Here is an 11397-nt window from a genome sequence, read left to right as displayed (position 1 = left end):
GCTGTTCTTTGGAACTCTGCATTCAAATGGGTATATCTTTCCTTTTCTCCTTTGCCTTTAGCTTCTCTTCTTTTCACAGTTATCTGTAAGGCCTCCCCAGAGAGCCATTTTGCTTTTTCTCATTTCTTTTTCTTGGGGATGGTCTTGATCCCTGTCTCCTGTACAAGTGCATGAACCTCCATCCATAGTTCATCAGGCCCTCTGTCTATCATATCTAGTCCCTTAAATCTATTTCTCACTTCCACTGTATAATCATAAGGAATTTGATTTAGGTCACACCTGAATGGTCTAGTGGTTTTCCCTACTTTCTTCAATTTCAGTCTGTATTTGGCAATAAGGAGTTCATGATCTGAGCCACAGTCAGCTCCCGGTCTTGTTTTTGCTGACTGTATAGAGCTTCTCCACCTTTGGCTGCAAAGAATATAATCCATCTGATTTCGGTGTTGACCATCTGGTGATGTCCATGTGTAGAGTCTTCTCTTGTGTTGTTGGAAGAGGGTTCTTGCTATGACCAGTGCGTTCTCTTGGTAAAACTCTATTAGCCTTTGCCCTGCTTCATTCTATACTCCAAGGCTAAATTTGCCTGTTACTCCAGGTGTTTCTTGACTTCCTACTTTTGCATTCCAGTCCCCTATAATGAAAAGGACATCTTTTTTGGGTGTTAGTTCTAAAAGGTCTTGTAGGTCTTCATAGAACCGTTCAACTTCAGCTTCTTCAGTGTTACTGGTCGGGGCATAGACTTGGATTACTGTGATATTGAATGGTTTGCCTTGGAAATGAACCGAGATCATTCTGTTGTTTTTGAGGTTGCATCCAAGTTCTGCATTTCAGACTCTTTTGTTCACTATGGTAGCTACTCCATTTCCTCTAAAGGATTCTTGCCCACAGTAGTAGATATAATGGTCATCTGAGTTAAATTCACCAATTCCAGTCCATTTTAGTTCACTGATTCCTAAAATGCCAATGTGCAGTCTTGCCATCTCCTGTTTGACCACTTCCAATTTGCCTTGATTCATGGACCTAACATTCCAGGTTCCTATGCAATATTGCTCTTTACAGCATCGGACCTTGCTTCTGTCACCAGTCATATCCACAGCTGGGTGGTGTTTTGCTTTGGCTCCGTCTCTTCATTCTTTCTGGAGTTATTTCTCCACTGATCTCCAGTAGCATATTGGGCACCTACCGACCTGGGGAGTTCATCTTTCAGTGTCCTACCTTTTTGCCTTTTCATACTGTTCTTGGGGTTCTTAAGGCAAGAATACTGAAGTGGTTTGCTATTCCCACCTCCAGTGGACCACATTTTGTCAGAACTCTCCACCATGACCTGTCCATCTTGGGTGGCCCTACATGGCACGGCTTAGTTTCTTTGAGTTAGAAGAAGTTAGAAGAAGCCCTAAGCGTGGCATATTGTTTTCTGGGACCTACAGCATTTGCCTTGAATTGCTTAACTTCCAACTTCATATTTCATGAAAGAAAAAAAATTCTCATTTATTTAAGCCATAGTTTTTTGGACTTCTGTTACACCTGAATGTATTTCTGATATAGAATTAATATGTAGGGCTCTGAATTAGTATTCTTTAAAACTAAAGACAGTATCATGGTATCACTTTGTATGTAAGTTAAGACAGTCTGTGTTCAATGACTAATTCACATTTCTTAAGAAAACCACGATTTATTCACCGTAATATGTCTATTATGAGTTTATGAATGCCTTGGAAAACTTGGGGAGGCATGTGTTCTTACATATGTCCTGTTTCATGGTAAAGCATGATGGGAAAAACTAAAGGCAAATTTAAATCCTACAACCCACCCTGTGGAAATATTTTAAGAGAACTTTTGCTGTTCTCTTCCAAAAAGGCCATTTCTTTATTCTTACCTCTGCGGACAGCTGTTTCTGAAAATGGGCCGGGGTTGTTGTCGTCTGTAGTAGTCTCTGGTGAAATCTGTACCACATAGGTATCTGCTCGCCTATCAGCTCTTGAGTGTGGATTTCCATGAGCTTGTCGTGGCTCCTGAGTTGAAGGTGCAGTTCCATAGGACCGAGCAGACTTGCCCCCAGTATAAGGATCTGCAGCTTTCCGAACCAGATGCTGATGATCTCCAGAACTAAAGTCTATTGGTTCACTGACCTCCAAGTCCATTTTCCTGGAGAGGGAACACTGTTATTCAGGTCCTTATGAGTGTACCACTACCACCTTAGCAACTTCATAACATCAGACGATGTGTTTTCTTTATTTTAACTCCCTTTGCTCTGTAGTTTCCAAGTCATTGCTCCACACATACTGGTTGAATAAATGATGAACAAATAGTTTTAATATGAGAACTATAGACTAAAATAACTTTATTTCTATTGTGAAAGGAATATGTTTATAGATTTATTCTGCAGTGAGTGAATAAACTCCCTCTTACGTTGAGTTGCCCTTGTCACCTTCGCCCTTAAAGAGCTTGCATTTTGGGAGAGAAGATAATCAAATAAGCCATCATATAAAAGGCAATAGAAGTAGGGCCAGAAACATGGAGGATATTATGAGAGTAACAAAGTGTCGAAGAAGATGCAGGGAGTAGAAGAGGCGGTCAAGAGCCTCCAGAGAAAGTGAGGTTTAAGCCGAGGTGGGGAGATGAGAAGAAGTCAGGTAAAGAGGTAGGGGAAGGTTTTCTGAGGCAGAGGAGTCTGTCTGGACCAGGACTGGAGGAAGCAGAGAGGCAGGTTCCAGAAACTGAAAGAAGTTCATGTGGATGGAATTAGGGAGTTGGAAGGGGAAAGCAGAGTGAGGTTAGAAACAGGAGAGTGGAGGGGGCAGATTGCTGTGGGGCTGGCAAGTCAAATTCATCCTGAAGGCCTTGGTTGAATAGCGGTCCCCCAAAGCAACGCACGCCAGTATTCTTGCCTGGAAAATCCCATGGACAGAGGAGCCTGGCGGGCTATAGTCCATGGGTTCACAAAGAGTCGGACACAACTTAGAGACTGGGCACGCCCACACACAGGTATCCACGTCCTAACCCCCGAACCTGTGAACCGGTTACTTCGTGTGGCAAAAGAAACACTGCAGGCGTGAATAAGTTAAGGAGTGTGAGGTGGGACTATCTGGGTGGACCCAACTGATTTACAAGGGTCCTGATCACCATACTTATAAGAGGAAGGAGGGTCAGCGTCAGGAAGGAGACAGGAGGAGAGCAGCACAGGCCAGAGGGATTCAGTGGCTGGCTATGAAGGTGGAGGAAGGGGCTGTGAGCCAAGAGATGCAGGAGGCCTGTAGGAGTCAGAAAGGGTCAGGGAATGTATTCTATTTGTAGGAACGTATCTTGATTTTAACCTAGTGAAATTTATTTCTGACCTCTGACTTCCAGAACTCTAAGATCACAAATTTTTGTGTTGTTTTAAGGTGTTACATTTGTTGTAATTTGTGTCTGGAGCAATAAGTAATTAATACAATGGGGAGATCGCTGAAAGTTTTCCAGCAGGAGGTTGTGGGGATCTGACTAGAAAGGTTACAGGAAGTGCAGTGTGGAGAGTGGACCCGAGGAAGCAAAAGTGGAAGCAGAGACCAGAAATCCAGTAAGAGACTATGGCGGGCTTTGCCACAGCACTCCTCAACAGAACAGAGTTCTCAGAAAACTAGTACCACGCAGACCATTTATGGCAAAGGAAAAGGCCCCCATTCACCTCTTCGGGACATGCAGACTCAGGCAGGCCCCTGCTAGTGGCCCCCTGCCCCACAAGGAACCATGGAAATGTCTGAGGAGATGAATGAGATGGTGAGGGCTTGGGCAAACCATGGACCAGGGGAGGCAGACTCTCTTGTATACAGTTATCCCTTCTTCTCAAATTAATCTCTAAATTTACAAAACTTATTGAAATTTTTTTCAGTACTTAAAAACATAACTCTAAAGCTCCCCAGAAAGAGTAAATGTGTGAGAATAATCAAGACAAAATTTGAAAGAGGATTTTGGGTAAGAGGGAAAATGGAATAAAAATATAATAAAGTTAAATAATTAAAAGTGCAGTGTTCACAGGGCAACAGATAAATGGATCAACAGGATGGAAGAGATTCAAGAAATAGAATCATGTATGTAAGAATTTAATATTTGGTAAAGGTGGTATTTCCATTGTCTCGTGGTATTAGAACAATTAGCTATTCTTGGAAAACAAAGTTTAATAGCTATTTCACATCTTTTACAATAATTCATTGCAGATTAATGAAAGATTATAATAAATGTTAATAGCCAAATAAGAAAATATCAATGAAATTTGTATAAGCCTTTATAAGAATGATACCATGAAACAAATGCTTGACAGGTCTGGGGTACAGGAACACTTCAAATATCATCATAAAAAGATACCAACAAATCTGAAGTGAAAAATTCTGAAAATAAAATTTGCAATATTTACTATAATGTAAAAAGAACTTTTTAACATGGAAAAGGTGAGCAAGTCAATAGAAGGATGGGAAAGGAACATAAGTAAGCAGTTCATACAGGAAATTTAAATGGTCAATCAACTTAGGAGACCACACCTCACAAATAGTCAAAGAAATACAATCGTGAAATGTTTTTTTGTTTGTTTGTTTAGCATAAAAGTCTGTTAAAAACTAAAAAGAGAATTCTCAGAATTGCAAGGATGTGGAGAAATGGATAGGCCAGGGCCACATTATGACTGGTAAGGGGCCTATACATATTTGGCTTCCTGGGTCCTACCTCCACAATAAACTATGAAGGAATATATTTTAACGGTTTCATTAGTATAAAAAATATAATCCAGGCTGGATTCACTGTATATTTTATATTCACTATTATTGTATTCATTTTTCTCCTCATTTTAAAAGAAATTTTAAAAGTTTTCATAACCCCCAAAACTATTGTGGCCCTCGGCAATGCATCTTCTATGTCCAGTGGCTAAATCAGCCCTAACATAATTTCACAGGAGTTGGCAGGTGTGCAGACTTTTTTGGGTGAGTAATTTGGCAACATTAATCACAATTTAAAATGTGTGCCACTTTAGACACAACAGTTATATTTTTAGGAATTTCCCTCATAAAAATACCCACACAAACAGGCAACAATACATGTGTAAGGAAGTTCATTATATCAGTCACTGTAACTCCAAAAAATTTAAAACAGGCTAAATATCCAACATCAGAGGAATGGGTTATCACTAACACAGTAGAATTGAAGGATATGCTGAATTGTATGAATTTTTATAATGAAAACTTATTATTTATATTAAAAAGATAGTTTCATTTCCTCGGGTAAATAAAATATTTCTCTTTTTGATAAAATCCGAACTCCTCTGAGGAACACAGTCTTCACATACAGCTGAGAAAGGTTAAAAGATGCTCAAACGACCAAGTTGGTTCCCCAGCCATCCCGCAAATGAGAAGGTGGAGAGGCAGCAAGATTCAAAGAGCTCTCGAGACCAAAACCAAAGGAACAAGAGTCAAAGACAGCTGAGGTTGCCTTATAGACTACAGAGGTTGGATACCTGAATCCCACAACGTGGCTTTCACCCAGTCCTCAAAGAGCCGTGTTGGCTCCTGAGCCAGCAGTCATTCGAAGGGCAGGCAGGCACGGGTGCGGGTACCGAGAAGCAAAGTTCTGAGTGACAGTTAGGGGAGTGGCAGTTGGAGGCCGGGGTGGGCCAAGACCCCCGCTGCCTGGCAGATGGGCTCTGAGTCAGGTCCCTCTGCTGGGCCCTTGGTGGCCGGTGATGGCCAAGGCACTCCGTGCTGAGTCTCAGGGACGCCTGTTCTGCCATCTCCAAACTGATTCCGCGTCAAGAAGGGTCCCGAGGCCTTAGCAGAGGCAACCAGAAGACAAGGTGTCCTCCTCACCACATCATCACCTTTTCCCAAACAGGAGGAAGATGCTTAGGAAGCTCCACCAGGGATCCCGCATGGTTATTTCAAATAAGGAAGACTCGTTTGTGATCCAGCTGGTGCTGAGTGGTGGATGATGATGTTAATGGTCAACTTGAGTGCCCACTGTGGTGCAGGGGGATGCCTGCTCAGGCTGCAGGCCAGGGAGGAGCCAGGGAGGCCGGGTGCAGGCTGGTTGGTGAGGGAAGTCAACCGATGAGGTGGGGGCAGTGAGGAGGGGAATGGGCGCAGGCACCGCCTGGAACCGAGGCTGTTCATTCAGCTGAGAAAAGGCTGACTGATATGTTAATCCACACACATTAGACTGCTAATCGATGCCTACCTACTGAGTGCAGGCTTCCTGGGTGGCTCGGTGGTAAAGAACCCGCCTGCCAATGCAGGAGACTTGGGTTCAATCCCTGGGTTAGGAAGGGCACCTGGAGGAGGAAATGGGCAACCCGCTCCAGTACTCTTGCCTGGGAAATCTCATGGACAGAGGAGCCTGGCAGGCTGCAGTCCATGGGGTTGCAAAGCGCTGGACATGATTTAGTGACTAAACAACAACAACAAACAATGCAAGATGTGGGGAGGTAGAAGAAACACAAAGAGGAAAAGGGCAGACTTCCTTTCCTCAACATGCTCCTGGTGCAGTGGAGGAGACAAGGGTACGAAGGTGCACCCTACGGTAAGAGGAGGGAGAAGGCACGGCAAGGAACAGCTCCTTAGTTCGGTAGGGGCGGGGGAGGGCTGTGACTCCTGGCAATGAGGTTTCCTGGAGGAAGTGATGCCTGAGCTGATTCTGGGAAGATGGATAGGGTCCTTATGACACCTTGAGAGGACCCATATTCCGGGTAAGGAGAACACCCTGAACTGAGGCATTGGCGTGGGAACCATGGGGCCCCACACACAGAACAGAGAGAAAGTTCTGGGTTATTGCACAGAAGGTGTGACTGCAGAGGGAGACAGGGCTGCCATGACACCCCTCCTGAGGATTGAAGACGAGGTCAGCAGGAACACCTGCCCTGGCCCTCTCTCTTCTGGCAGTTCCATAGGTCTCACCCTGTCCAGTCCACACACATTCTTTCTCTAGTTTGTCAATGTTAATAGGCAACTTGAGTTAATTACACTTTTTCCAAGACTGTAGGTGGGGGAGAGGGGTATACATTTGACCAACCTGGTCAAAAGAATGCCTCCTCCTGTCTTATTAGCCTTAGGACTGGCATGAAATCAAGCAGTGACCAGGCAGAAGAGTTGTTACCACCTCACTTGTGCTAACTCACTGAATCCTCCCACTAACCCAGGAGGTGTGCTCTCTCATTACCCTCATTTGACAGGCAGGTAAAGGAGACTCAGGGGCTGTGTGCCCTTGAGGTATGCAGGACAAGGGTGTGGTTGGACAAGGAACTCTGCCTTCCAAACGCAACCAAGATACAAAATGTGGTGAACTGCATCTGTTTGAAACAGGCCCTGGAATATATTTTATGCATTTTTAAAAAGAGTTTTAATTAATGTAGCATGCAGCACCTAAATCATGCAAATTAGACCACACATTGACAATGATAATCCCCCGGGGAGCTCAGCTTTATTTCTTTCCCATAGTGTGAATGTTAAGATCTTGGGAGGTATTCATTTTTGTGTTCACAGCTTGCACACTCACAAACATACAGACAGACAGACACATTCCACCTGCAGAATTTTCTCATACATCCCATAGGCACCAAATCGTCTCTTTCCCCTGAGTCCAAGCTAGGTCTCTCGCTCTCCTTCTGTCAATCTGAGATCTCCCGTGGTGCCTCAGGGAGCCCTGGCCTGGCCAGTAGTGGCTCCGGCTCTTGCTGAGGCGCCCATGAGGGAGCAGGACTGGGTCAGAGCTTTCACTGACAGTGTCATCCTGAATCCTTCTCTCCCGCCCATTTCTCTCACCTCCCAACTTGACCCCACCCCCTCCCCCTACCCATTACCTAGTCCTATTTCTCCTTGCAGCACACTGGTCTATTCTGTTAACACTCCAGTACATCTGCATAGGAGCTTTGAGACACTATAGCTTTGCTGCTTGGAAGACAAGCCCTACGTTTTGACTGAGAACTATGTGCCAGGCGTGATAATTGATCAAATCTTGCTGCAGCCCTGGGGTGGGTCATACCCTCCCCAATTTACAGACAAGGGACTGAGATGCTGAGAGGAGGTCTGCTTGCCAGTCCTTGACTAGATACTGTCTGCTGTGACCTGCCACCTCCAGCTGGCAGAGGATTTTTAGGACCAAGAAACCACCAATTTCCTTCTTTTCCTTTTGAAACTTTTTCCTCTTTTTAAAAATAAAAGTAACACAGTGTGGTAAGAAATATTTCAAATGATAAAAAGGTGCAAACAAAAGGCCACATATTGTGTGATTCCATTTACACAAAATGTCCAGAACAGGCAAATCCACAGAGAAAGAAAGTAGATTAGTGGTTGGGGAAGATTTGACTTAACCCTTTGACTACTTAATGGTTACTTAATGGATAGTTTCTATCTGGACTGATGAAAATGTTCGAAAATTAGATAGTGGTGATAGTTGTACAAATCTGTGAATATATTAAAACCCACTGAATTGTATACTTTAAAATAAAAGGGTGGACTGTTTTGTGTAGCTAAAGCTGTTATAAAAGAAAAAAAAGGGTGTAAAAAGAAAAGTGTAAGCCTGCCTCACCACCTCTGTGCATCAATTAGCAACAATTTTTTTCCTGAATAACTAAAACAGGTACACACCATGTACACAGATATTTAGTTTACATACAGTGATCATGTTCTATGCACTGTCCTATACATTGCTTTTTCCCCTCTGAAAATTTATATCTGAAATCTTTTCATATCAGTAAATATTAATAGAAGAGCTTTGGTTTCCCATCTCACTGAGAATAAAATCCGAAGTCCTTTCTTTGGCTGACATGATCTTGCTGCCAAAGTCTGACAAAAATATTACAAGAAAGGAAAATTATAAGCCTATCTCACTCATGAACATAGATACAAAAATCTTAAATATTAGTAAAGTAATCCAGCAATATGTGAAAAGACAGTACACAATAGCCAAGCTAGATTCATTCCATTAAGTGGCAGTATTAACATTCAGAAACCTGAATTCACATTATTAACAGACAAGAAAAAGCAGGACTTGCCTGGTGGTACAGTGGATAAAAATCTGCCACCAATACCGATGACACGGGTTCGATACCTGGCCTGGGAAGATCCCACAGACAACGAAGCCCATGTACCACAACCACTGAGCCCAAGCTCTAGAGCCCATGAGCCACGACTGTTGAGTCCACATGCCGTAACTATGAAGCCTGAGCACTCTAGAGCCTGCACTCTGTGACAAGAGCAGCCACTGGGCAAGGAGGAGCCCATGCACAGCTGGAGGGCAGCCTCCACTCCACAGCTAGAGAAAGTCCACACGCAGCGGCAAAGACCCGACAGAGGAAAAATAAACGATTTTTCAAAAAGGAGGAAAAGCATTATGATCATCTCATACAGAAAACTGTTGGATAAAATTCTACACATTCATGATGAAAACAGGGATAGATGGGACCTTCCTTACCCTGACAAAGGGAAGCCACAAAATCTATTAAAAATCAGTACAGTGGTGATCTCTGGATAAAGAGCATGTGAGGGGCTAATGTTCTATTTCTTGATTTGGTTGGCCCAGTGCAGTGACTTTGTGATAAGCTGTATTTAGATGCATTTGGATACTTTACAGTATGTGTATTATACTTAATTTTAAAAGGTTGTAAAAATTTTTTTTTAAAAACAAAGGAAAAAATGTGGTTCTTTCTGATGGTCTCAGAAGGGTAGAGGGTGTAACCAGGAGCTATGGGAGCTGACAAGGACAGGAGATGGAGATGTTGGAATGAGGAGGAATGGAGAAAAGAGGACACTGAATGGTTATACATGTGGATGTGGGTCCCAGACAGGATGGTGTCTCTGGTGGAGAGGAACCTGGTGAGTCAGGGGCCAAAGTTTTCCGTGAATGAGAGGCAGTAATCTCACAGGAGGTGGTGCGAACACAGGTGTACTAGCAGCAGAGATATATTAGGAAGCATAGAATTTAATATCTAGATGCCTCTCACAGAGCGCAGTCTTCTACAGTGAGACCACACTGTGTACCTATTCTCAGCCACTTTCACAATTGCTCTTATACCCAATAACAGTCTGAAATGTAGTTAATTTTTTGTGGTACTGTTCAGTTCAGTCGCTCAGTTGTGTCTGACTCTTTGCTACCCCATGAATCACAGCATGCTAGGCCTCCCTGTCTATCACCAACTCCTGGAGTTCACTCAAACTCACGTCCACCGAGTCAGTGATGCCATCCAGCCATCTCATCCTCTGCTGTCCCCTTCTCCTTCTGCCCCCAACCCCTCCCAGCATCAGGGTCTTTTCCAATGAGTCAACCCTTTGCATGAGGTGGCCACTATTGGGGAACCCTAGACTCAGAGCTAGGATGACCAGAGCCGCAACTCAGGATGCAGGGCTGCAGCAGAGCCCTGTCCAGATGTGCTTCCAAGACCAGTGTCCACCCGGGCATCTAGGCCAAATCACAGTTCCTCTGTTGATCATCAGTTAAGAGTAAAATAGGGATAATATCTTAAACCACAATCGGCAGAAGCCCTAAATGCAGTTTCACAACTTGATAAGGCAGTCAATAAAGCTTTCTTCTTCCTCCCACATTCCTCCACCAACATATTCATCAAGAGATGGGAGAGAACTTCAAGCCTAGGAAACCCAGGATCACCAAGAGAGGCAGGCAACCACCGCTCCACTGAGACAGGCTGGGTAGAGACTCGTTTCCCTGGCCAGGCTGGTACTGACCAGCGGCATTAATTGAGAAGGCTGGACTCTCATGATGCCCTTGTCTTAGGTCAGCTGTTCCCAAGTGCGGACCAGGGAGCTCCCAAGACCCTTTCTGGAGGTTCTCGGGGCCAAATCTGCCTCCCAACAATGCCAAACCAGCACTATCTCCCCGGCCTAATGCTCAGAGGCTATAGGACTCAAGATGACACCGCCACTCAAGTGCCAATGAACGTATGCATGGTCTCCAGGGCTTTAAAATGTTTCAACTCCTAATACTCAAATGTCCCTTATAATCAAACGTATATGGGGGTGTAAATTATAATTTTAAAGAGTGTAAAGAGGTCCTAAGTAGGAGTGCCGGACTTGGAAAATTAAAAATACAGGCTGCCCACTTAAATTTGAATTCAGATAAACAACGAACATTGCATAGGATACATTGGCTTTAGTAAGTTACTAGCTGCTTATCTGGAATTTAGATTCACTTAGGCGTCCTGTATTTTATAAGTCAATCGTAGGCCTAAAAGGCCGAAAAGCGCGTGAACCTCCCCGCAGTCCCGGTAATTCCGGCCAAGGCACTTCCGGTCAGGCGGGCGACCAGTGTACGGCCCCGCCCATCACCGGAAGCCTCCGAAGGCCAAGGCAAGAGAGTCCTCCCAGGCCCCGCCCCGCCCCGCCCCGCCCCGCCCATCATCGGAAGCCCCCTAAGGACGAGGCAAGGCTG

At 44.3% G+C, this 11397-nt stretch overlaps 1 protein-coding gene across 1 annotated transcript in view; it reads right to left on the bottom strand.

Annotated features, from left to right (window-relative positions):
* Positions 1-11397, bottom strand: part of LOC104988460 (protein lifeguard 2-like) — a 30503-nt gene that overhangs the window by 17842 nt on the left and 1264 nt on the right. The window contains exon 2 of the mRNA XM_010839793.1: positions 1877-2145. Within this exon, the coding sequence (XP_010838095.1) occupies positions 1877-2145 (269 nt within the window). The remainder of the gene's footprint in view (positions 1-1876; positions 2146-11397) is intronic.

This window comes from Bison bison, unplaced genomic scaffold (assembly GCF_000754665.1).
Source record: "Bison bison bison isolate TAMUID 2011002044 unplaced genomic scaffold, Bison_UMD1.0 scf7180017864134, whole genome shotgun sequence".
Classification (NCBI taxonomy): domain Eukaryota; kingdom Metazoa; phylum Chordata; class Mammalia; order Artiodactyla; family Bovidae; genus Bison; species Bison bison.
This window is presented reverse-complemented; position numbering and strand designations above follow the sequence as displayed.